We start from the raw sequence: 27,574 nt of genomic DNA on the forward strand, positions 1-27,574 counted from the left end.
TTTAAGATGTGAGTCCCTCGCTCTGTCTGGCTGCTTAGGGACAGGCAAGGCAGGACCGCACTCGGGCAGAATGAAACGCAGCCAAGCACACGGTTGCCGTCGGTAAATAAGCTTCAAATTAATTTGAGCTCATTAATTGGAAATTGTTTGCCCGGGGATTTCTGTATTATCCCAATTACTTACAATGCGAGCAGAGATGTAGGAACATGATAATTTTTTTTCTTTTGTGTCCTTAAGAAAGCGTAGGAGGGGGGTGACAGAGGAAAAAAGACATGATTTGTTAAGGGAAGAGAATGTCAGCGATTCGTTTTGTTAGGTGCAGGAGATTTTTCTGACCTTTCAGGAGACCTTATTGTGCTTTGGCTCGGTATTTAAATTGATTCTGTCTTGGAAAAAGAGCACGAAATGAACTTGGGGTCCGAAGTCCCCTTTCTCCCGGTGGTTTTAATCAGCCACAAACAGACGGGTGTTGAAAACAAGCTTTAAGCGTGACAAACGCTCTAGCCTTTACACTCAGCTCTTCATGTTGCTGTACATGCGTCAGACTGTGTAGCTGTGACATTAATGTGAATATGAAGCAGCTAAACCAAGAGGGCCAAATTCGCAATTCTCTATTTTTCCTCTGTATCCATCTTAATTAATTTATTTTCTCTATACAGTATTGCTAAAATGGCCAGGAATATTCATAAAAGCAAAGGGGCAGTATTAATAAAGAACAACACAAGTACAAGAATAACAGTGACAGCCAATAAACCGTTATAATACTAAACAGATAGATGCGTCTCTGTCATTCTTTTACTGTTTTGTTTTAATGTAAGTTCAGTTTAATTCCATAGAAATGTCTTGACATGCACAGTCATATTTAAAAATGTAACAACAACTTATACGACAAGTTCTCGATTCTGATTGGTCAGACTAATTGGTGTTGATTATTTTTCTGTAACGGCTCTAACAAGTACAGTATAGCTTATAGTAAACTTTTAATGTTGGGAACGTCCGTGAAGCAAGTTCCTGTTATCATTTACCTTATAGCAGGTATAAACTGCCATTCCCTCACTTTACCTTGATATTATTAACACAAAAAAAATATGCAGCTTTTTCCAAAATCACCCATCGATATTCAGTTGGATTGAGATCTGATGAGTGTGAAGGACATATCATAAAATTTACACCATAATTCATCAAATCATCAAACCATTCAGTGAGCCCTCATGCCCTGTGGGTGGGGGCGGAGTCATTCTGGAAGAGACCACACCCATCAGGAGAGAAATGTTTCGTTATAGGATAAAGGGGATCAGTCAGAAGAGCTGCAGTACTGATTTGCAGTTGCATTGGTCTCTTTAAGGGGAAAGTCTATCTAAACCAGATGAACAAAATAAATAATAAACAAAACAGCATAACAGATTGTGTTGACACTAATTATGTGAGGGGAAATGCTGGGAAAAGTTTATTAAAATCACAAGTGACATTTTAGGATTTAGCACACCATTTTTGCAAAATTGACTTTTTTTGGGTTAAGAATTACCCCATGTAACCAGGGCAACCAGGATTTCCAACACATATTCATTTCCTTTCTGTAATTAAATAAACCATTCTATCCAGATGTTTGAAGCGACAAAACCCAAAAATTTGGTCAAACCCAAAGTGTCATAAGTGTTTGCTCATTTGGTTATGCTTTTATGCAAAGCAACATACAATTGAGACATGATACATTTGAGTGGTTGAGGGTAAAAAGCCTTGCTCAAGGACGCAACCATGGCAGCTCGGCAGTGCTGGGATTTAAACTCATGACCATACGATCAGTAGCCCTATGCCGCCACCACTGAGCCACCACTTCTGCCGAGAGCTCTGGACCACTCTTCAGTGTTTGGGTTCTTGTTCTGTGAGTCGGGGAACGTTCTTGAGTAGGTTGTTATTCCATGTAATGAACACATCCAGTACACAACTTGCTCCTCTGGATGGTCATTTTCAGCCCACAGTTTGCATCTTTTTTGAGTTTGGGTTGAGTGACAGGGATTTTGCCAGCTTGGAGTCGTATGTGTTGTCCAGATGATCACCTGTCATCACCTGTCAGTCAAAGCTCGTGCAGGTTCCTCTGGGCGTCGCGCATTTGTGAGGCGACGCTTCACCTTTTCAGACCTTTTGAACGGCTAACGTGTGCCAGTGCTTTGCTTTTCCCTCCATGACCATTTTCTTGATGCAGGGAGCTTGTATTTCTTCCTTTCCCTTCCCATTTATAACTGCTCTCTCCGTCTGTCTTTTATTTCTTCTCAGATGCTAAAGAAATCGTTCTGAAGGCTCAGATCCTGGCAGGGGGCCGAGGCAAAGGGGTGTTTGACAGCGGCCTGAAAGGTGGAGTGCACTTAACCAAAGAGTGAGTGAGTTCCTGCTCTGGAAGATTGGAGACATTGTCCTCTCTCTAACGTTCTCTCTCTATCGTTCTCTTTCTCTCCTACATTCTCCTTTGTTCTGTTGCCTTTTCTGTCTCTCTCTCTCTTTAAAATTGACAACCCGCAGTCAACTGCTTTTTGTACGTTCACCATCTCACTCAGTTTTCTCAGCCATGTCAGGCCCTCAGGCCTCCATCTGTTGCACAATTTCTATTTTTTTTCCTCCTTTTTTTCCGCTCTCATCCTTCATATTAAAAGACTTTTTTTTTTTTTTTTCCCATAACATGGTCTTTATGACTAACCCGTTTTGTGTGTTGCCAGCCCGGCGGTGGTGCAAGAGCTGGCCAATAAGATGCTCGGCTTCAACCTGACCACCAAGCAGACGCCGAAGGAGGGCGTCAAGGTCAACACGGTGAGTTTGCCTCCAGGAGGCAGGAGCTGCCTTCTTCACGCTCGATCTTTTACCTCACTGCTCATAATCCGCTATTCCATTCCATTAAATTAATGACCGAGCTCGGGCTCAGGTTGTGAAAAAAAAATCCCATTAGCATTTTTTTTTTTCTCTACCTCACCTTCTCCTTTCTTTCGTAGATAGATGAGATGAGACGCGCTCGCTTTGAAGCCTATTCGTTTTCCTTCTATCTTAAATAAAAGAAAAAAAATCCTAGTTATGAAAACATGTGAAAACCAAAGCCATTGAAGAGCCAGTGTGTCATCTCTCTGTCACTAACAAGCCAGTGGATCACTTTTTCATTTTCTTTCTTCATTTTTTTTTACTCTTTCTTTCACACACACTCCTGTCTGTAGCACAGAAAATGAAAACACACACATGCCTACGTTTACAGGTAATGAATGTTCGGTGGAGTTAGTGTTAGCATGGTTTTGTTGTTCCTCATTTTGCGGCTGTGTGTGACATGAGGTTGGAGCATCGTCTCCCCACACACACCACCCTCTGCTCCTGTCAGCCTGCTGGAGAAACAGAACAAACTGAACCTCATATTTTCTCTAATTTATTTGTAAACTGTGAAAGTGGTAAAGTGTGGGTTTCTAAAAGACAAAAACCCGTTTCTTGCCACATTTATGTATTTAAACTCTATTTTTTGTTATTCTAGGAATAACAAAACCTGAAGTCATCTTTTTCCCAGTATTGTAAATTGCTTGATGTGTTTGTACTTCAGTGAAACAAACAAAGTCATTGAAACACTTATAAACAGGCAAATTAACCAAACCATGCATGCATTTGCATATTGAAACACGATTGGCTGTCGCATGTTATGATGTAATATGTTTAATATGTGTTCTCTGTGGCTCAGTCCTAGTAAAGGAGGCGTGGTCTCTGTGGCTGTCTATCCTTGTAAAGGAGGCGTGGTCTCTGTGGCTCAGTCCTACTAAAGGAGACGTGGTCTGTGTGGCTGTTAGTAAAGGAGGCGTGGTCTCTGTGGCTGTCTATCCTTGTAAAGGAGGTGTGGTCTCTGTAGCTGTCAGTCCTACTGAAGGAGACGTGGTCTGTGTGGCTGTTAGTAAAGGAGGCGTGGTCTCTGTGGCTGTCTATCCTTGTAAAGGAGGTGTGGTCTCTGTAGCTGTCAGTCCTACTAGAGGAGACGTGGTCTGTGTGGCTGTTAGTAAAGGAGGCGTGGTCTCTGTAGCTGTCAGTCCTACTGAAGGAGACGTGGTCTGTGTGGCTGTTAGTAAAGGAGGTGTGGTTTTTGTGGCTCAGTCCTAGTGAATGTGTGGCCTCTGTAGCTGTCAGTCTTAGGGAAAGAGGGCTATCTGTACCTGTAAGTGTTGGTGAAGGGGGTGTGGCCTAAATGCCTGCCAGTTCATGTCGGAGAGTATTTACTTTAAAATTGTACGAGGATTGGTTTTCGTGGGTGCTGTGTGTGTCGTCTTGGCCAGAAGTCGTAGACTGATTAATGAATGGAGTGTGTGTAGCAGGGGTGGATTGGAGGCCCGTTAAGAGCCTGTAATTGTGTTGTCATTCTCTGTTTCCACAAACACAAACCACTAGTGAGCTGTCACCATGCCAGCAGCTTACCCGTTAATGTGGCTGTGTTCAGATAACAGTACAGACACAGTAACTTCTCCTCCTGTCTCACACACTCACACACACACACACTCTCTCTCACTCTTTCTCGTCCCAGTTCTTGTCCATGTCCATGCTTTAAAAATATGTGTCTCTGTGGTTGCAGGTGATGGTGGCTGAGGCTCTAGATATCTCCAGGGAGACATATTTCGCCATCCTGATGGACCGTTCGTGTAATGGACCTGTGATGGTGGGCAGCCCGCAGGGGGGAGTGGACATCGAGGAGGTGGCGGCCAAAACACCAGAGCTTATCTACAAGGTGGACACACACACACACACACACACACACACACACAATCTCTCTCTTATTCACTTCTACACTATTTAGGGCTCATGCAGGCTATTTCTTTATCCATCCATCTTCTCTCTTGCTCACTCTGTTGGTCTATTGGTCTGTATATCCTTCCATCCATCCATCCATCAATCCATCTATCTTCTCTCTTGCTCGCTCTGTTGGTCTATTGGTCTGTATGTCCATCCATCCATTCATCCATCCATCTATCTTCTCTCTTGTTCACCTTCTCTTTCTATCACTCTGTTTTTCTGTTTGTCTGTTTCTCCATCTATTACTACCATCCATCCATCCATCCATCCACCAATCTATCTGTCTATCTATCTATCTATCTATCTATCTATCTATCTATCTATCTATCTATCTATCTATCTGTTGATCAGTATAGCTATCTGTTTTATCTATCAGTCTGTCTATTTGTTGGTCTATTGGTCCATCCATCCATCTATCCATCCATCCATTTGTCTGTCTCTCTCTCTCTCTCTCTCTCTCTGTCTGTCTGTATAATTGCACCCTTCACTATGTTAATATGAACATGCACTCTGTATCAAATCAGTCCTGCTGATGCTCTCTCTCTCTCTCTCCCCCCTTCAATCTCTCTCTTCATCTTTCCCTCCACAGGAAGTTATCGATATTTTCGAAGGCGTTCGAGACGACCAGGCGCTGCGCATGGCAGCTAATTTGGGCTTCAAAGGGCCGCTGGAGAGGCAGGTAATGGAGCAGGAGTCAGAGCAGAGCACCAAAACAACACACACTCTGACACGGCTGTTGCTCTAATACTCTGGCTAAACGCTGTGTATGCTGGGCTTTAGTGGGAACATTGCCGATCCACAGAGGCATCAGTAGTCTGCGCGGCGTTTATTTCAGCTATAAATGACTCACTGATGTGCCGTAACTGCCGTGGCTATAAACGATAAGCCCTGATTTAAATCTTCACTGGGCTTTAAAGACATTTAGAGGTTATCTCCATCCCACTTCTGCCAGGCAGTGATATATACGGCCAGCTCCCGACCTCCAGGAGCCATCTCCTGCTTATTTTAATTCTTCTTCTGTTTTTCCCCTCTTCTCCTTTTTTCCCCTGCTTCTCCTCCTACACAATTTTCGCATCTGTTGTATCCATCGAGTTGCATCGTATCAAAACTTAATTCCATGCTCTTTTCGATGATTAGTTTGGAATGCAGCATTTGTATAAATCAACTTAATGAAGCCCATTTTTAAAGGGTTATGAGCACAGAACACTGGATTCAAATGTCCTGTGTGTATCCGCGCGCACACACTGGCGTGTCTGTGTGTTCATACATTGATTCAAACAACCCGAGGAAATTGAAATTATTAGTCAAGTGTGCAGCTTGTCAGATTTCTGCTACAGTCATCCTTTTAATGCTTTTAATAAGGTTGGTTTGCAAACAGATATTCTGCGCAGAACTAATGAAATTTCTTTTGGAGCAGGAATGCTGTTTAAACAGGTTGGAAATATTGAATAAAGGTAGTCAGATAAAGTGCGGTGAGGTGATTAAAGCACGTGAAGCATGTGAACCTGTATTTCTTCACATGGATGAATCTGTGAATCAGAATACTGATACGCATAGGCCATACCTCCTTCACTGATACTGATACACACAGGCCACACCTCCTTCACTGATACTGATACACACAGGACACACCTCCTTCACTGATACTGATACACACAGGACACACCTCCTTCACTGATACTGATACACACAGGACACACCTCCTTCACTGATACTGATACACACAGGACACACCTCCTTCACTGATACTGATACACACAGGACACACCTCCTCTACTGATACTGATACACACAGGACACACCTCCTTCACTGATACTGATACACACAGGACACACCTCCTTCACTGATACTGATACACACAGGACACACCTCCTTCACTGATACTGATACACACAGGACACACCTCCTCTACTGATACACACAGGACACACCTCCTTCACTGATACTGATACACACAGGACACGCCTCCTTCACTGATACTGATACACAGAGGCCACACCTCCTTCACTGATACTGATACACAAAGGCCACACCTCCTTCACCGATACTGATACACAGAGGCCACACCTCCTTCACTGATCCTAATACACACAGGCCACACCTCCTTCACTGATACTGATACACACAGGACACACCTCCTTCGTTGATACTGATACACACAGGCCACACCTCCTTCATTGATCCTAATACACACAGGACACACCTCCTTCATTGATACTGATACACAGAGGCCACATCTCCTTCATTGATACTGATACACACAGAGGCCACATCTCCTTTACTGATACTGATACACACAGGTCACATCTCCCTTATTGATACTGATACACACAGGCCAAGCCTCCTTCACCGATACTGATACATGGAGGCCACACCTCCTTTATTGATACTGATACATATAGGCCATGCCTCCTTCATTGAAGCTGATACAAACGGCCCATGTGTATACATAAGTGCATAATAGTCCATTAGTCTTTTTGTGTGTGTGTGATGTGTGCTATGTTATGTTATGTGTGGGACAGGACCTTGTTTGTTTCTTCCCCCTAATCTCTCTCTACGCATCTGTCCCAGGCTGCAGATCAAATTAAGAGGCTGTACGATCTCTTCCTGAAAGTTGACGCCACTCAGGTGGAAGTGAACCCACTCGGCGAGACTCCCGAAGGACAAGGTGGGATGCTTTAACGCTCTGAAACGTGTGTCTGTGTGTTAATTTATGGGGAGAAAGCAAATGTCTGCGTTCGCCACTGGTTGTGGTTGTGAAAGAGAAACTGTGTTTTATACAGGGGAAGGATGTGGTTGCAAGGCGTATATCCACAGGGGTCCAGAACAAAAAAGATCTCAGGGTGAATTAATGCCGTTATCGGAAGCTGTCACAAAAACAACAAAAATATTCTTGCTACCAAAAAAAAAGATGACTAAACGCAACGATCGAAATGCAAACCAGGAACTCGCCCAAGAAATGGGGCTCTTTGGATATTTCAGGGATTCTTTGATTCAACCTGAGATCTTTTTTGTTTGGCCTATGAAGTCAGTAAATTGTCGACTAGAAGTGAATAAAATGAATGAACTAAACTTCACTAAACTTGTGGTCCAAACTTGAAGACATTTCTCCATTCCTCTCCACTTCAACGACCATTAAGTAATTTCATGATTCAGCAGAAGTAATGAAGAATGTCTGCTTAGTGGAGCAGCATCTTTAAGATTAAACTACAAGCTCAGTTACAGGTTGTGTACAGGGTTGTATAGAGAGATGGGGGGAAAAAAAAAATGAGTTCAGCCATTTCAAACATCAACTGGTTTCACCTGCTACAGCCTTAGGAGAACTTTGCTTGCACAGCTGTTGAAGGACTTTTGTTCGAAATGTCCTGCTTTTCTGGAAACTCTCTATATTACACTCAACTTTTACTATTACTGGAGTGCACTGCAGTTACTTCCTTGAAGAATGAAATAGATGACAATGAGGAAAAGCTGGAAATGCAGAAAATGCTGAAATTGTGAATGATCAAAACAGGGAGTTATATAAAGCAGGATGAGCTCACGGTGGGAGATGCAGATGAGGGTGAGTATAAGATTGGAAGAAAGAAAGATGGCAAAATGAGGAGTTGCAGAGATATAAAAGAGGAGAAAGTATCGAGTTTTGTAGAACAGGAGAGATGGAGAGAATGGCGATGAAGTGAGAACTCTAAGCATGACTCTGATTATAGCTGCTTTCTCCATCATTCTGTTCTTCATCCCCTCATGGCATGAGTGAGAGCACATCTCAGAAAGTAGGAGTCTGGTTTGGCTCAATGAGAGACGGAGCATTAGAATTCGGCTTTCCGGATGAGCTCGGGGACTGCTGTACTTCAAACTCTATCCTCAGACCTGCATTACTGCCCCAAAATGCATGAATGATCACACTGAACTGCACAGCAGCCATTAAACCACATGGCCATCGCTGATGGCATCTCCAGGGGTTGTGATTTAGAGCGAGAAGATTGATCACAGGATGAGATGGGAAAATGAGAGGCATCACAGCCTGGTTTCCTGATTCACTCTCATTATAATGAGGCCTTGGAAAGGCTAATTATGGATATGTGGAATATTTAGGGATAATTAGTGATAATATATTTTGTTTACATCCTATGGAAAGTGCAAGAGAAAATGCTCATTATTTTTTAGCTGCTTTGGTATGAGGGAGGGTTCCTCACCACTCAAATCTAGTTTGCTTTGAATAGTGGCTAGTAGAGCTTGACAAATCCGGCCGTGTTGTTTATGAACATTCATTAACATGGATATTTTTTTCCATTTAATTTTTATAGTCCCTTTTGATGGAAATAATATCTAATACTGTATAAGGGAGTGTTATTGGCTGTGTGTCATTTCTTACCACCTGCATGACAGTAAAAATGTCCTGAAACCCAGATGAAGTCACATATAGTGCAGATGGAACCTCGAATGATCGCACCAATTAGAAAGAAGAGAAGGCCCAATCTCTTGAATTTTTTTGGCACTTGTTTTTATTATCTATAACTCACAGCTGCCTTAAAGTCAAAAAAGGAGACTTTTTTTTTCTTCGGCTGCTCCCGTTAGGGGACACCATGGGGGATCATTGATCCACATATTTGATTTGGCACAGTTTTTATGCCGGATGCCCTTCCTGATGCAACCCTCCCCAACTTTAAACGGGCTTGGGACTGGCACTGGGAGTGCACTGTCTTGTGCAGTTCCTGCCTGGGAATCGAACCCGGGCCGCGGCGGTGAGAGCGCTGAGGTCTAGCCACTAGTCTTCCAGGGACCAAGCTGAAAAGTTATTAAGGGTGCATTATCTGTGGAATGTGATTTGATAGTCACATTGCCAAGTTGCGGAGATGCAACCGAACTCATTTAAAGGTCCTACTGGTACCCCTGGCGATGACTGTTCGGTGTCGTCTGTCAGAACAGAAACTAAATGTCATGCTAATGCCTTTTCACAGTTGTGTGCTTCGATGCCAAAATCAACTTTGATGACAACGCCGAGTTCCGGCAGAAAGACGTCTTCGCCATGGACAACACGACCGAGAGCGACCCCACGGAGATGGAGGCGGCCAAATACGACCTCAAATACATCGGCCTGGACGGCAACATCGCTTGCTTTGGTGAGTTTGTTTTTTTGTTTTTGGAAAATGAAAACAGACAGATGTTAGAGCTTTGGTAGAAAAAGCACCTTCATCTTGTGAAACTTAAATATTAGATTTTTCATCATACATTTAGCAACACAATGGGCACATAGATTTGATTTTGACATGGCTTAGGCTTAGACTTGGACATACCTTGACTCTGAAAGAATGGCTAAATATTTGTTAGGCATTGTTCACTGAGATTTCATGTTTCTTAATTCCTGAGACATTATAATAGCATTTACTGATAAGGATGTTGGCTTTTATTTGAAGTGACTTACAATTGGTACAATCCAAGCACACGGCTGAGAAGCTCTAGGTTAAGGATCTTGGTCAGGTGATCAAAGAACAATGGTCTCACAACCTTCAAAGAACTCACAACCTTCTAACCTTTACTATAATGTAGAACATTACTGGATAAGCTCCAACCCCAAACTTAAAACTCTTTAGACTTTAGAACTGTGCAAGTGCCTCCAACTCTTGCAATTTAAACCAAATTATTGTTGGCCAAATTGTGAGTATTAGTCATTGATATTTATTAATAATTCTTTTACAGTTAACCATAATAGATACAATCCAGACATAAAGTAGGGCACTTGAGTGTTAAGAGCCCTTTCCAATCATTATCTCAGAATAGAAACTGCATATGTACCAATGGTTGTGCGGGTTTGGTATTAATTTGCCAGGAAGGACACAGTTTATTGAATAGCATTGTGACGTACTTCACAATACCTGTCCATTGGGTGAAAGGAAGAAAGCTTCATTAAGACAAGCCAATGTAGCTTTTTCAAGACTAGATTTCTAGTTCCATTTGAAAGTAGGACACATTTAGGGTGTTATCACCAGTTTCAAAGAGCCTCGTCGTGGTGGGTTTTATTTAGATCTGGTCTTAAAAATGTAACTTTATTAAGGCATAACCAAATGGATTCTACTTCTTGTGGACCCTGCCAGAAGCAATGACTTCCAATTAGAGAGAAAGGCCTCGAAAAGTGCCTCGAACAAGGCAGATTGGCTGAGAGATTGTTGTAGTTGTCATTAAAACAGCTTCTCAGTAGACATAAAAAAGCTTTTTTTAAGTGTTGAACAAAAGAGATGCCAGAAAGCATGAGAAACTTAACCATATGCACACGTCCATATCTCTCTCTCACTCTGTCTCTTATCTCTCTCTCTCTCTCTCTCTCTCTCTCTCTCACACACTCACACACACACACACACACACACACACACACACACACACACACATAGAGGTGGCAGTTTGTGTATGAGTTTTGAGAGGACATTTTTCTTTTCTTCTTTTTTTCTTTTATTTCAAGGCTGGTTTCGGAGTTCTTGCCAAGCTTCAGCCTTTCGTCTGAGAGGCAGGAATTAGCCGCAGGAAAACACTTGAGCATTTGGCTCTGTTACAGCGTGGACTAATTAGGCAGGCTCAATGGCCCAGCTAACGCTGCAACTGCTACTGTCGCTGGTGTCCAGTACTCATTTAATCTAATTCACTTATCCATCTGTTTGCCAGAATGATGGAGAATTAGGCTTGTGTTCTGTGCAGTTAGTGCTCGGTAGAGTAATTGTTTACTGTGTTGTATGGACTATAGGTTGCGTTTTGCTCTGTAGCTGTTGCTGTGAATTATACAGTTTTGTATTAGTGTAACTATGATATGCCTATTAGTGTTAGTGTGTTTATTGTAGTTGTGCTATTCCAGCTGTTACAGTAGTTTTTCTATTTGAGTTTAAATTTGAGTTTGTATTTGAATTTCCTCTTTATGTTTCCTGTTTGAGGTTTTTTAGTTTCTTGTTTGTGTTTCTTATTTGATCTTCCTATTTGAGTATTCGAGTTTTTATTTGAGTTTCCTTTTTACATTTCTATTTGAGTTTCCTATTTGAGTATTTGAGTTTCCTATTTGGGTTTTCATTTGGGTTTCTTATTTGAGTTTTTATTTGAGTCTCATTTTTTGAGTTTACTGTTTGGGTTTATTTCCTATTTAAATATGTACGTTACTCCGGGAAGTACAGTAGTTTGCCAGTTTATTAATGTTTACAATAGGCATGCTACATTAGTCCAGCTGTTACATGCAGGTTCACTGACATAACAAAAACTACTACATATACTACATTGAAAAGAGTTTCAACATCAAACACTGCTATATAGTGACTTCATTAGGATAGACTTACAGATATGACAGAAGGATTAAGATAACTGTTAAACTGTGTAATAAGAGGAGTCTCTAGTGGCAATACCAACATTATGTAAAATAAAAAAACTTGTATATTTAATTACAGGATTTAATGAGGCTTGTCCCTAAATGTGCATAATTGCTGCATTACCATTTATTGCAAACAGTCGGAGTTACGATACCACTTGCCTTGAATAAAGCACATCAGCATGTTAGATTTTACTGGCTAAAAGTTTTTGCACTCCAGTGCGTCTGTGGTGTTGTTTGTGTGCAGGGCTGTTTTTGTGCTCTTTCGCTCTGTGCTTTGACATTTACAGCTCATTTCTGCTACACACAGTGCAGTCCAGTACCACAACCTCATACGCCCCGTCTGCGTTTTATAAATTCACTAGTATGAAAATATTTATGGATATTAGACAACACATTCTTCCTCTCATTTTCTAACTGACTGTCTCTAGACCTGTTGAACACTGTAGAATAACTCCGCAACTCATTATCATAATTAAGATCATGAATTGTGTTGTTACAGTCAATGGTGCTGGCCTTGCCATGGCGACATGTGACATCATCGACCTGCATGGTGGGAAACCGGCGAACTTCCTGGATCTGGGAGGAGGCGTGAAGGAGAACCAGGTGTACGCAGCTTTCAAACTGCTCACTGCTGATCCGAAGGTAAGAGAACCTCCTCTGTTATAATGATAGCTATTTTATCCCAAAAGTGTTCAGTGGGGTTGAGGTCAGGGCTCTGTGCAGGACACTCGAGTTCTTCCACTCCAGCTTGGACAAACCGTGTCTTCATGGGCCTTACTTTGTGCACAGGGACATCGTCATGCTTCAACAGGTTCGGGCCTCTTAGTTTCAGTGAAGGGAAATTGTAAAGCTACAGCATACAAAGACATTCTTGACAATTGTTGCTTCAAACATTGTGGCAACAGTTTGGGGAAGAACCACCTATGGGTGTGACGGTCAGGGGTGCACATACTTGTGGCCATACAGTATATCATTAAGGTTATTAAAGGGTGACATAGTAACTGGAAACGTTTAGCTATAAAACCTGTGTTCTTAGCTAGATACTAATGCGAATGTTACCTACAGCGAAGTACAGTAGAGTTGTTCAGTAGCTATGAGGAATATTAGGAACAGTTAAAAAAAACAATTTGTTAAAAGATTCGTTGAATGATTCATACAATGATTCAATAAACAGTTCATTAAAAGATTAGTTAAAACATAGATTAGTTTTAATAGTCTAGAAATATGTTTAGGGACACGTATTTTCATAACGTCGATTTGAGAGTGATGAGAGATTCCAGCCTGATTTGTTGAAAAATTTGTTAAATGATTCATTAAATGATTCATTAAACAAATCATTTTTAAACCTAGGTTTTTTTTTTCATAATAGTCTAGAATTAGGTTTAGGGGCATGTATCTTCATAACGTTGATTTGAGAGTGACTGAGGGATTTCAGCATGTCCATCTTTGCTGCTACTCTTCATCACAGCCATCGATCAAGCTTGTACTGTTATTTTCACAGACTGTCTCCAACCACACGCTCATTCATTGAAACTAATCTATCCTCCGTTATTCTTCATCACTCAAAACTGAGAGTCTGAAAAGCGAGCTACTGTTCACAGCGAGCCAGAGGGTTCCAACCTTGCACCAATAACCTGCGCCGAGCCGCCTGATACGATACGCCAGAGCTAATCGTTTGTTTACTTTCACCTTAATCTCACACCATGCATTTATTTTGCTCAGGATCTGAGTGTACATCGATATCTTCATCCCGGCTTACCGAGACGCGCATGGCTGTATCTATCCCTTCCTGTGTTTCCTCTCCCGAGCACGAGCGGCAAGGTTTAATACGTGACTGCTGTCCTGAGAGCGATGAATTTTAAACAGGCTCTCACTGGCTGATGTATTATTCTGCTCAGCTATCTAAGGTGTATTTATTATTTTTTGTCATGCATAAATCCATCACAGCACACTGGAAAACAAATAAAAAAAAATCTGGTAAAGGAAAAGACAGGAAGTGGAGTTTCTTACATCCTGTCCAGCGGATCAGTCTCATCTGTTATTTTCTCAGACAGGCCAAAACGAAAGATGAATGTTGTGCATGTTTAAGCAGTTTTTAATGATTTATAGTACACCACTGTTTTGATGCAGAATGAGGAAGAGTTTGATGTTGGCCTCTTTTTTTTTTTCTTAGGTCTAGTCTCTTATTTTTATTTCTCTGCCTTTATCTTGGTGCTTCTCAGTTTACGGATTTGCATTTCACAGGAGCATTCTGTGCCACCTCTCCCATGTGCTGGGAATTTTAATCAGAATGTTAATTATTCTGCCTCTGTCAGGATAAAATCTGCATTTGCATTCCTCCAAACTCTGTGGAACCTTCGTTTTGCACTCAAATAATTCTGACCCTTCATTATTCTTAGCAAGCTCGGCCCAATGATCTACATTCACCAAGAAGGTCGGCTTGCAACTCTCTTCGGACTGGTCTAGAGTCTAAGACTTTTTCTGTCTTAGTGGATTGACCCGAGACCTGTGATGCTGTGTTACTGCTTGTGCTTTATATTTATGACAGAGATAGAAAGAAACTGAACCAGAGAGATTGGGAGTAGGCTTGCAAGGAGCAGGGAAAATGGAGGAGGAAAAAAGAAGGGACACAACAGAGGGTAAGGAAATTTAGAAATGAGGCATATAGAAAGAAGTGCGGGGGGCGAATAGGGAAAGGGAAAGGAAAAGGAAAAAGAAGGCAAAGGGAAATTGTCAGTCAGTCAGTCAGTCATATTTATTTATAAAGCACATTTAAAAACAACAGCTGTTGGCCAATTGAAGAGAAGGGAAGAGAAGATAAGTGGCAAGAAAGGAAGAGAAGAGCACTGACATAAAGAGAAGAGGCATGGCAAGAAATGGAAAAGGGGAGACACAAGAAGGTAAGAGGCAAGACAAGAAAGGAGGGGAAGAGAGGGTAAAGGAAAAGGTGGGAAGGAAGGAGATGGGAAGAGATGAGAAAAGGAAGGGACTAGATGAGAAGGACAAAGACGAGACAGGAAGGGATGGGAAAGGAAAAGAAGAGCAGTGGCAAAGAGAAGAGATGTATCAAGGGCAAAGGGAAGAGAAGGGAAGGTTAGAGATGACAAGGAAAGACAGGAAGGGAAGAGATAAGAAGGGAGGAGAACAGCAGGGACTGGAAGAGAAGAGACAAAAAGGGGAAGAAAGGGATGAAAAGTTTAGCAGACTGCACCATTTCTGGAGTGGTTCGCATTCGCAGGGGGTGTGAGGAGGTCGAAGTTGTGTAGCCGTGACTCATCACAGCATCACAAGCAGCGTGACCCTAACATTCGTACACTGCTTAGATGTACAAGCTTCTTTTATTTGCTACTCACACACAACTTCCTGTCCTGACAGTGCAGACGAACTCGCCGCTCTCTTTCTCCACTATTTCTGAATAGCCATTATTCAGGCCTGGCTCTACAACTCTGAGGGAGAGAGGGAAGGAGAGGAGAAGGAGGGAACATCGGAATGGCAGTCCTTCACCACAATCTTTTTAAAAGTTGCATGAATAAAACATTTCCTTTTTGCTATTACAATTCAGCTCCCTCTGAAACACATCACACACCTGTGAGCCAAATGGCAGCTAAAGGACGTTGACGGAGAGACGAAGCAAGAGGGCTTGAATAACTAGCTCCTGGCGCTGTATTAGTAGCTGGAGCGTGTTAGGAGCGTGCTCGGAGTGTACGGGCCGAGATACAAAGCAAACAAGTTCGACAGGGTCATTGTGACTCCTGGCAGTTTGGAGGTATATGTTCCATGAGGCAGCTCCAAGTGTGTAAAGGGTCTGTTAGAATGCATTTTACCTTTAGTAAACAAATTGAATGTCTGAAATATTTAGAGATTCAAAGTCAAAACAACCACTTTTAGATTTTTAACATCCTAATTAATCCCCCGTGTCATTAACTGTCCATCTTTATTCGGGATCCTGGAGAGCTGTTTCATACAACACCAAAGCGTATGTAGAAAAGCTCTGAAGGAAGGGCCTTCAGAGCCACATTATATACTACATCTACCTAATCACACACACACAATCTGATATGCAACCTTATCTCATCATTAGATCTGTGTCCCCAGTGTCATCACCCAAACTGCATCCCCTGTGTCATTACCCAATTGGTGTCCCCTCTGTCACTACCCAATCTGCATCATTGTGTCAGTACTTGATCTTCACCCCGTCACTACCTACGCATCCCTGTGTCATAGCTCGACCAGCGTCCCTCATGTTATCAAGAATCCTATGTGCCCAGTGCAATTACCCAATCTGTGTCCCGTATGACATCACCCGAACTGTGACCCCGTGTCATGAACTGTGTTGTTACCTCGTATACAACCATGTCATCGTCTGATCTGTGTCCCATGTATCATCACTCAGGCTTTGACCCATGTATCATCACCAATCTGCATCCCTTCTGTCAACTGTGTTGTTATCTGATCTGCAAGCCTGTGTTATTACCCAATCTGCACCTCCTCTGTAACTACCAGATCTGCATCTGCGTGAGCTGTGGCCCTGTGTCGTCATCTGATCAGTTTCCCACTGCCACTACCCATTTGGCATCCCGCCTGTCACTACCAAATCTGTGTCAAATGTATTGTTACCTGATATGCAACCTTTAGCCATCTCCCGAACTGCATCTCCTGTGTCATTACCCAATCAGTGTCCCCTCTGTCATCTACATCATGTCATTGCCTGATCTTCACCCTCATCACTACCTCAGCATCCCTGTGTCGTAGCTCAACCAGTGTCCCTCATGTGATCACCAAACCTGTGTCCCCAGTGCAATTACCCAATCTGTATCCTGTGTGTCATCATCTGATCTGTCCAAGAAATAACATCGGGAGACATTCTGCATATCTTTTCCTTTCCATTAGCTGAATATACTTAATCTACTACAGATAAACTTGAATGTTCTGGAGGTTTCTCTGTCTCACACGTACACGCTCAGACGTGTCTTCACTGATTTTTTTTTTTTTTCGTCTGAAATCCTGTTGGAACATTGTCTCTGCTTTACGCCTTCACACTCTCATGAGCCTGCACATCCTAGCATCTCGTCCTGTACCTGTGGGTGCACGTGTTTATATATGGGTGTGTATTTTTTTATTTTGCCATGTTTGTGTGTTTGTCTCCAGAGAAATTGGTGGAGAAATAGACGGATGGATAGAGGTTAACGAGAGAGCAGAAGTGGTTGTATTGCTCGAGGATGAAAGGATTTGTTTCATTATCTCCACTTTCTTCATTACCAGCCACACACACTCTCTCACACACACACACACACACACACATACACCTTTTTCCATCTCACCCCACCTACACTTCATCATTTCTCTCTATCAGGACGCAGGTGCCCTTGTCATGGAGGGCTTGATGGTGTTAAATGATGTTTTGCCAGCACACATACACACACACACTGACACACACAGACCTTAGGGATTCCTCGATTCTCATTCGTCCTCAAACGCAGGCGCCGTTCTTGGTGTCCCAACATGGCCACCTTCAGTAATGGAGCTCATTTCCCCCGTGTCTGGTCTCATGGCCCACGGAGCGCCAACATGCAGCTGAGTGTGATTGACAGGGCAACACATTACTGCCGTGATGATGGAGGCATTTACGACGGTGGACACAGTTTACTCCCTGTATATATATATATGTGTGTGTGTGTGTGTAGCCCCTCTCTCACATGCTCCTCAGCATTCACCTCGAAACAGTGAACATGAAACAGTGGCTAATCAGCAGGAGGCACGTTTAAAAGATGTTTTTGTAGACAGCTGCTTACCTTGAGGTGTTGAAAGTGTATAAAAAAGAATGTAGAAAATATGTATTTGTCCTCCGCCTATCCAAACCACCAGTTAGGGCATACAAATGAGCAGATTTCTTCTCTTTCTCTTTTTCTTTTTAAAATAATAACTGACTTAATTAAAATTTATACCACAGAGCTGTTGAATACATGATTCTGACTGCTCAGAAGGATTCATTTTCTATAACGGCAGCTCTGACAATAGTGCAGCTGCAAATCACAGGTTTATGTTAATGAACACTTTCTAATATGGTAATGTTTTTATAGCACAAATTTGCCTCCGGCTTCTGGGAAATGTCGGATTGTTCAGTTGCAGTGCTCACAAATGAAAATAGTCCAGTTGAGATAAAGAAAGACGATGACATATAGTGACATCATTTCAGTATGTGAGACCCAGCCCCTGCTAGAGGGCAAAGATTGTTGTATAGTCCTGAAATTGTGCCCCCCTGAATGTGAGTGTTATGAGTGTTGTCTCTGCCATTTGCACCTGCATATCTGCCTGTAGTGCAACCTCTGCCTCCATTAACACTCCTCTAAACAACTGGCTTTTGATATTCTCCCAGCTCGGTAGAACCTGTGATCTTCTCAGACGGAGCAATTATCCTGGGGGTGGGGGTTGTGGGGGGGCGGGGGGGACCGGAGTCTACGGATTGGTGCTCTTGGGTAAGTGGAGGGAAAAGAAAAGTGTATTGAGGTGCACTTGAAAGTGCAAAAATGCATTTGCTGATTTGTTTACTGTGGGGGGATTTTGCATCAGTCTGGTTTCATGAACGCAAAAGAACATGACTTTGAAGATCAGAGCTTTTGTTCGCTGTGAAAGGAAGTCGTCAACATGGCTAATCAAATTGAAATGGCTGTGTGTGTTTGGGTGCTTGTCTGCAACCATCCATGTATGTATATATATATATGTGTGTGTGTGTGTGTGTGTGTGTGTGAAGTTAGTGCTGTCTCTATATGAAACCGTCCTACAGGTCAAACTAACACTGGCTTTAAAGTCCACATGAGCCTCATCCGATTAAAGCTTGAGATTTGGTCTGTCGAGCACAACCAGTAAGCTAGCCGAGTCTCCAGCTTTCTGCTGGTGTATGATGGGGAATTGTTAAAGCAACATGTGGCGGAGTTCTCGGCACACATCATGTGCCACTCTTGCTGCCGGTATTTTGTTAAATGTATACATGTGTTTTTCCCACCATGGGAGGAATCCCTTGGGTTTTCTATGTTTTTTGCTTTATTGGCTCAAGCTGAAGCCTTTCAACAACTGAGTATAATGGACTGTTTGGGTTGCAGGAAACCTGCCGCTGTTTTACAGAGCCACTGAGATTCAGCTTTAATACCGCTGGCTTTTGACAATGTGCTTTACATTCGGTAATGTAGCTAAATGTTAGCAATTTCCCATCAGCGCATATGTACATGATTTTTCAGATTAAAGCACATTGTTAGCTCGGTGGTTAAGGTTCTGTTCTCGTGACTGGAAGGTTGAGAGCTCAGATTGCAGGACTGCCAGTGAGCTGCTGATGGATCTGCCAACTCACACCTGCTCAGGTCTATATTTTGATTAATGTCTGCCGTAGTTGGCTAATAAATAGGCAGATGTTTAAGTTCCACGGACGTATTGGCATTCTCTTTATTTAAAAAATGTGCTTTTCTTTATGTGCTTTGTCTATCTTAAAGAAAGAGTCATCAAGACATTTCCACTTGAAGCCACTCATTTCTATACATGGATTTAAAGACGCCAACATTCATGTCAAACACAGTCAAGACACATCTCTTATTACCATACACAGACTGAAAGAAACATGTTGCCTTATATAGCCATCAAGGCACAACCACTCAGAGCCACTCTCATTTGCTTATGTAGACTGAAAGACACACCCACTCAGAGCCACTCTCATTTGCTTATGTAGACTGAAAGACGCACCACTCAGAGCCACTCTCATTTGCTTATGTAGACTGAAAGACGCACCACTCAGAGCCACTCTCATTTGCTTATGTAGACTGAAAGGCAAGCCCACTTAGAACCACCGTAATTTGCATATGTACACTGAAAGACACACCTACTCAGAGCCATTCTCATTTGTATATGTAGACTGAAAGACACACCACTAAGAGCCACTCTCATTTGCATATGTAGACTGAAAGGCACGCCCACTCAGAGCCATTCTCATTTGCTTATGTAGACTGAAAGGCACACCCAAACAGAGCCACTCTCATTGGCAGAGCCACTCTCATTTGCATATGTAGAGTGAAAGACTCACTTAGAATCATTCTCATTTGCATATGTAGACTGAAAGGCACGCCCACTCAGAGCCACTCTCATTTGCATATGTAGACTGAAAGACTCACTTAGAATCATTCTCATTTGCATATGTAGACTGAAAGGCACGCCCACTCAGAGCCACTCTCATTTGCATATGTAGACTGAAAGTCGTGCCCACTCAGAGCCACTCTCATTTGCATATGTAGAGTGAAAGGCTCACTCAGAGTCATACTCATTTGCATATGTAGACTGAAAGGCACGCCCATTCAGAGCCACTCTCATTATAGACTGGTAGATCACTCTATGTAATGCTGAATGAAGTCACAGTTCTCACGTTTTTGCCCCTCAGCCAACCTGGAGTGTGTTAGCTTGTTGTAAGTAATGTTTTATCCCTCTGTCTGCATTAGAGCGTCTGTAAATGCTTTTGTTATCTCCTTGTCTTCCCTGCTTCTTCTGATTTCTTCTCTTTTTCTCTCTCTCCCTTCTCTTCCTCTCTCTTTATTTCTCTTTAATCGAGCACTGGACGTTTTATCAAGTGTGGACAGCTAAATGAAAATTTGATTACCTGCCCTTCCTCTTGCTCCGAGCTCCTTTACCGGATGCCGTCCACTCCTGCAGACGCCAAACGATGTAGTTCACGTATCGATCGCAGTGTTTTCAAATAAACTTTTCTTTATTTCGTACGTTGTCGGGGAGAGTGTTGAGCTTGTGGGGTGTCGTCTCGTGAGAGAGATACAGCCTTGTTCTCTTTTAGGTTAATGGTAGGTCTTATCAGCGTGAATCAGATGTGTGTGTGTGTGTGTGTTTGGAGCACACACACTGCGATTCTGAGCCGATAATTCCCCTACTCTGAAATTCTGCCCGAATCGATTAGCGTGTGCCGTGTAGGACATGGCCACAGAGCACAAATCTACTCGACTTAACCTCTCTCCTCTTTCTCACTATCTCACATCCCTTTCTCTTTATTCACTCTCTTTTATTTAACGATTACTGATCACAGTTATTCAGCACATGCTACTATAATGGTCAGCCTAATTCAAGGTTAATATTTTAATTTCTGAATCTATACACAATTAAACTCAAAATAAATAATTATATCCCATACACAGTAGAATAGGGTGCTTGTGATTTAATGTTCCAGATATTGCCAATTAAAACCTAATATGGGCTTAGCACATATTAGCCAATTAGCTCACATTAGCTAAACCCATCAGTATTACTGTCCATTATGTTTAATTAATTGAGGAAGCCAGAAATCATGATCATGATAAGATTACGGTCAAATATAAATACGATTAATTGTGCAGCCCGACTTTCATTCATTAATTCTCTATCTCTCTCTATTTTCCTTCTTCTTTTTTCTTCCTCCCTTCCAGCTTATTTTCTTTCCTCTCTGTCTCTCTGTCTCTCTCTCATGCTCTCTCCTCCTCCATCTTTGAGTTTTCAGACTCGGTTTAATGAGCTTTACTGGCATGACTGCTTCACATGCAATATTGACAAAGCACTTACAGGTTAATAGGCAACACACTAATACTAGCATTAATGATAACGAAAAACATTTGAAAAACATTTAAAAATGTATACTGTTAATGAAAAACTGCTGGTGTGAGAGAGAGCAGAAAATTGGAACGAATGACTTATGAATGATTGAATGACTTATTTTTTTGTCACAAAAAAGAATGAAAAAGCCAGGAAAAAGTAGTTTATTGTCAGTAGTTTATTTCTTAAAATAAATGTAATTAAAGGTTAGAGTTCTCTCTAATGCTCACTGTAAGATTAAGCTAATTATCCACAAAGACATTTTTTCCCCCCTATAACCTTTACCAGGGGTGCCAATATTTCTGGAACTGACTATATATTAGTGTATATATAATATTGTGAGTAATTAAGGAGTTACAGTATGAGCCACACTGTGACAACAATTATATTTAAATTGGAAGATCGGCCTCATCTGAATTGAATATAATTGCTTGAGGGACGTTATTATAAATGATAATCAATGGAAATGATTTGTCGGCTCAGTAGATTCTCACATAATCTCATTAACATTAGCATTGATTATACGAATAAGTATAAACACTAGGTTCATAATGGAGCACTCTTGGAAAGCTATGGAAAGACCCAGAATAGTGAAAGGTGACGCTAACAGGGACAAGCTGAGACCAAGCTGGTGCAGTTTGGTCAATAACTTATTTAATGAGGTAAATATATATAAATAAAATATATATATAAAGGGCTAAACTGCTTTGCCTACATTGCAGAAGAACGTTGTATATCTGCAGCGTGTGCATGCGTTCCCGTCCTCCAGCCGTAAACGCGAGAGAGCTGGTGAGGCTAACCTGCTGCTTGTGCTTACATCAGGAGAATTACACAGAAGAATGACTTTGTGTATCAGTTTGTACAGTAATCGGAGGTCAGCAAGCCCAGCTGTCGCCAGTTTCACGCCGATCCTCAGATCCGCCATAATTTCAGAATAGAGAAGAGCTGAACACAGCACATCTGAGGAGAAATGAGGCTGTATTCTTTATATACTGTATTTACACAAAATATACATAAAAAGGGCAGATCAGACTGGTTTGTTGGTGCTGCTCGTGTCGTCAAATGCAACAGCGCGGTTTTATTTCTCAGCCTGTTTCATTTCTGCAAAAAAGTGTACCAGCACTAAGCGATTTTATGACAGAAATTCCACCAAAAGACTTTATTTCGAATTCACAGAGGATTTTGTTACGTTCACTGCGTCACTATGAAGGTATCTTTAGTTTATCAGATACTTTTTAAAGAAATGTAAACATGGCACAGAGATTTACGATTAAAATGCAAGACTGCGCTCGATCCCAGACCACCCTTTGGGCATTGGCAGAACATAGACTTTTTTTTTTTTTTTTCTTAGCTTCTTTCATCTTGACGGCTAATTGTTCAAGGGATTGAATCACAATGATCTCTCCATGCCTTTGATGATCCATCCGATTGACCTGTCCTCGGACCGACGGCCTCCGTGGCATTTCCGAGGCCGCCGCGTGGGAGCGCGCAGGACTAAATGCCTCGCGGTTGGTTTGCGTATTCATGGTGGTTATTTCTATCTACCGCTCATGGATTTTTACCTGCCGTGAACTGAGCTTGGCCTTCAGGAAACAAGGACGGATTGAAAAGCGTCTCTGCTGCCTTTCTTTATTCGAGGCAGATCGATGAGTGAGAAGACATCTAGGGTGTGTTAATTGAGCTTTTCTCCTACGGTTATAGAGGACAGAAGAGTTTTGTCCCAGATACAGCAGTCAAGCCTCCTCTAATTGCTGTTTTTCCTTTCTTTCTATCTTTTTTATGATCTGTATTTCTTTTTTTTTTTTTTTTTCTTTTTTTTTGGGAGGGACAGTAAAGTCTAGAATAAAAATTTCCCTGGCTCATTTCTTCTTTCTAGGAGAACCAGTCGATTGCTTCTCTTCTGGCCTGAGAGTCTCCACACCTATGAGCTCCAAGCTCCACTGTAGCATAAAAAATTTACAGCCAAGGATGTTTAGGGAGCTGAAAGTTCGAGCTTGTTTGAACAACTTTTTCTAAAATTCAGTGCTGTTCTTGTTATGAGAAGGCCTTGCCAGCAGAAACTTCACCGTCTTCCACTACCTGCTTAAAAATAGTAATGCTAATAATAATGCTAAGACACAACAGGTGCAAGAAATTAGCTGATTATTTATTTTTGCATAAAATAAACATCACCTCCAAATGTGCAAATCAAATTCCAAGGTACTGAATCAGCCTTGGGAAAAGAAATAACTGCGCAAGCAAGCAAATGTGTAATTTTTAATCTTTTGCTCATTTAATGACCCATTCCTGCGTATAAGTAACCCTCGCTGGCTTTCACCAAGCTGAAAAAAGCTGTTCAGATGAGGTCCTGTGTGCCGTAATTCAATCACATGCTCGGTTTCACACCGGATAAAATATCAAAGCTTGCAATGTAATTACTGCGTCCTTACGTGCTCCGTTTGTCGATGCAGGGTTATTACGTGCATGACACATATGACCTCTTCAAGCAGTTGGATCTTCACTTACGTAACGTCTTATCTCTCTGACTTGCAAACTTCCTGAGAGGCTTTCCTCATCTGTGTGTATCAGTCAGGTACGGTACTCTACATCTGATGTCTAGAACATCTTTTCTTGACAGCTGAACTCTGGGGTTTTATGACTTCCTCTGGAATATCACAGAATATCCGTCAGAACAAGTCTTAGCTACGAATATGACATGACACGAAATAAAGGTGAAGTGTAATTTTTTTCCTTTTTGTCCTGATCTGAGAGCAGCTTGGTGTCATTAAAGGGAAGCTAGTAATTTAAATCTCTCTAGGACTAATGCTAATTATTTTGATGTCATGCTAACTGGAAGCATTATCGTTTGTTCGTAATTAGCACTTGTTGTTAGCATTATTTCTTAGAACTGTGACTTACGATTGCCAGCAAATGTCTAACGTGGTATCAGATAGTAGGAGTTTGATTTGATCAGCCGATCGCAGACTTGATCATCTGACCCCATCGAGTCTAGCTGTATGCAGTGTTTAGCACAGTTAATTAGACAGAATAATAACTTAGACATACTAGTTAGATGACCTAAGCTCTCCAACCTGCCTCTCCAGCAGTAGCTGTCCGACATTTAGTAGCTAGCAAAGGTCACTTACAAGCTAGCTAATGTTACGTGAACTAACCCAAGTCGACTACTGAGGCATTCTTCAACCAGGCCTAGTATCGAAATAAATGAACCTTTAAAAATAACGTATGCTAAATTTACATCCATAGTAACTAATCAGTGGTTTAAATTAGGCTACTGGGTTGTTTATATTTTGGGAAATTCAACCAACTATCGCAGGGAGATACGAACACAAAAACATAAATAATAACTGTGCGAGCAGGATTTTAAAAGAAGACCTGTCTAGTGGATTATGGACTCGAGTGATGTAGCTGAGGTTGAGGAACTGTCAGAGCCAGAATTCACACACCATTTTGAGTTTAAATGCAAACGTGGCTAGATACAGATAGAGGCATTGCTTTACACCCGTAGTGTTTGTGGTCTTGATTGTGTTGCTCCTTCCCTGTGTGTGTTGCTGTGCCCGAGCCTGTACGAGTGTGTTGGATTGAGTTACAGGCTCTCAGCAGGGGAAGAATTACAGGAGTGGTTTGTTTATGATGGATGGAGCTCTGAGAGATGGTGCTCTGTGTGTGTGTGTGTGTGTGTGTGTGTGTGTGTGTCTTTGTGTGTGTGTGTACTCTTTACGCTTCTGTCTCTCTTTCTCTCTCTCTCTCTCTCTCTCTAAGAGGATGAAGGAGCCCTATTAAGGCATGGGATCTGTGCCATAATTAAGCTGATGAGTTTTGGCACAGGAGATGAGAATCTGGATTCTGCGCTTTTCCGCTTTCCCTGGCCTCTGAACCTCGGCGGAGTAAAACCGACCCGAATCCGAACTCCTTACACACTCCGAGTTTAATCATTGTGTCAGGAAATCTCTAACCTGATTGGAGATATCAAAGGGAGACATTCCGTATACCTGTCTCCAGATGTCCAGTCCTGAGACTGTATGAGATTAGATATTTCTCTGCCCTACTGCCTGGGCTGCACAATATATCATTCTATAATGATTATTGCAATATTGCTACGATAGATGGCTGTAATATGTGAATTATGAATCTACGATTGATCCCAGGTGTTGTGAGCATCATGATGTCCATTTTGGATTCCCTGAATCACTCTACTCTGTCCGTTTCTGTCTGTTTTCCTTGTTCGTTCTCCATCTTTCTTCCACCCCTTCTCTCTCTCTCTGTGTGTGTGTGTGTGTGTGTGTGTGTGTGTGTGTGTGTGTGTGTGTGTGTGTGTGTGTGTGATCACTGATCCGTGTTGAGAGCACTTCATAGGTATTATTGTGGGTGTAATTGGCTTTTTCGGAGGCTTAATCTCAGATGAGGTGCTTGTCTGATTTTGAAGCCTTCTTTACTCCTGCAGTGGAAAGACCACCGAGATCACAATTGTTTTTCATTAGCCGGCTGCTAATCTGAAATGGCCCATCCCTCTTTCTCTCTCTCTCTCTCTCTCTCTCTCTCTTCTGTGTTGCTAACAACTCCTTCCTGACTTATCACTTAAATGAAAACATGGCATGAACACAGTGGCATTACATGCAGTGAGTTTTCAGACACCAATTTTGGACACCAGTATGATGATATATCTACAGAGTGTCTCAAAAGTCTCCATACATAGTGGACTATGGATGCCAGCAGCATGTCAGTTGTGCCTTGGTGGACGTCCACTTCTCGGTTGGTCCTCAACACTTCCAGTCTTTATGAATTTGTTAATAAGTTTGGTAACAGTGTCGTGTGTGATGTGCTCGCCATGTTTCTTGTTAAAGTCCATCACAACCTTGCGACAGCTTCCCGATCCAGCTATGAGAGCGATTTCAATACGTTCTTCTTTTGTCAAAGGCATTCTTAAAGGCTATCCGAAAAAAAAAAGAAAAAAAAAAAAAATATATATATATATATATATATATATATATATATATATATATATATATATATATATATATATATATATAAAAAGTAAGAATGAAAAACTTTGGAAGACGTTTTGCTAAAACGTGTGAATTTCCCCTGTGTATGGAGACTTTTGGGATGCGCTGTAGATTATTTTTTTTTTTTAATTGTTTCAAAGATATTCTCATTTTTACTTGTTATAGTTCATCACTTTGGGGAAGCCAGTTACAGTTGTCTTGTGTTCTGTATGTCTATATGTCCCGCCCCCTCAAACGGTAATACTGAAATACTGGCGTGGAAGGGCCTTGTTGTACAGTAGCAGCTTTTTAGCAGCAAAAATGGTTTATCTGTGTGATTTTTGCCCACTGCTCTCCTTACCAACCATCCCTTGGCTGAGAAAAAATGATTAGACTTTATTCATTTTGAAAAGGGTGGAATTGGTGGTTATGTGACAGACACTTTCCAGAGGAGTGTTTTACCAACGTGGGGCTGTTCAACGCTGGAATTTCTCTTCCCCAGACTGATCGAGAACATGATTCTGTCTTTATTCAGGGCTTCTCTAAGTAATGCCATTTAATCTAACCCTTTAGATGTGACACCCCTGCAGCGCTTTGTCAGCATCAGTGCCACTGACTGTCGACCTTGGCTCAGACATGTACGGCATAACTGCAGAAACACACAGCTTCTTGGGTATTGTTCTTGTTAAAGTAGACAGACATGGTTGAAAGCAGAGTTGAGAAATTCTCTCCAGAGCTGAACAAAGGCTATGAATTAAAATCTTCCGGCTTCCTGTTTAAAGGAAATACGTCAACGTACAGAATCAAATCGTGACTCTGAAGTCATTTGATGGGGACTTGAAACTT

General features: G+C 41.8%; 1 protein-coding gene across 1 annotated transcript in view; it reads left to right on the forward strand.

The window, feature by feature from the left end:
• The window catches only part of suclg2 (succinate-CoA ligase GDP-forming subunit beta), a 96,503-nt gene that overhangs the window by 41,684 nt on the left and 27,245 nt on the right, over positions 1-27,574 (forward strand). The window contains exons 3-9 of the mRNA XM_026935483.3: positions 2,275-2,374; positions 2,712-2,802; positions 4,580-4,732; positions 5,387-5,476; positions 7,370-7,466; positions 9,754-9,915; positions 12,637-12,779. Coding sequence (XP_026791284.1) covers positions 2,275-2,374; positions 2,712-2,802; positions 4,580-4,732; positions 5,387-5,476; positions 7,370-7,466; positions 9,754-9,915; positions 12,637-12,779 — 836 coding nt within the window. The remainder of the gene's footprint in view (positions 1-2,274; positions 2,375-2,711; positions 2,803-4,579; positions 4,733-5,386; positions 5,477-7,369; positions 7,467-9,753; positions 9,916-12,636; positions 12,780-27,574) is intronic.

Source organism: Pangasianodon hypophthalmus, chromosome 20 (assembly GCF_027358585.1).
Source record: "Pangasianodon hypophthalmus isolate fPanHyp1 chromosome 20, fPanHyp1.pri, whole genome shotgun sequence".
Lineage (NCBI taxonomy): Eukaryota > Metazoa > Chordata > Actinopteri > Siluriformes > Pangasiidae > Pangasianodon > Pangasianodon hypophthalmus.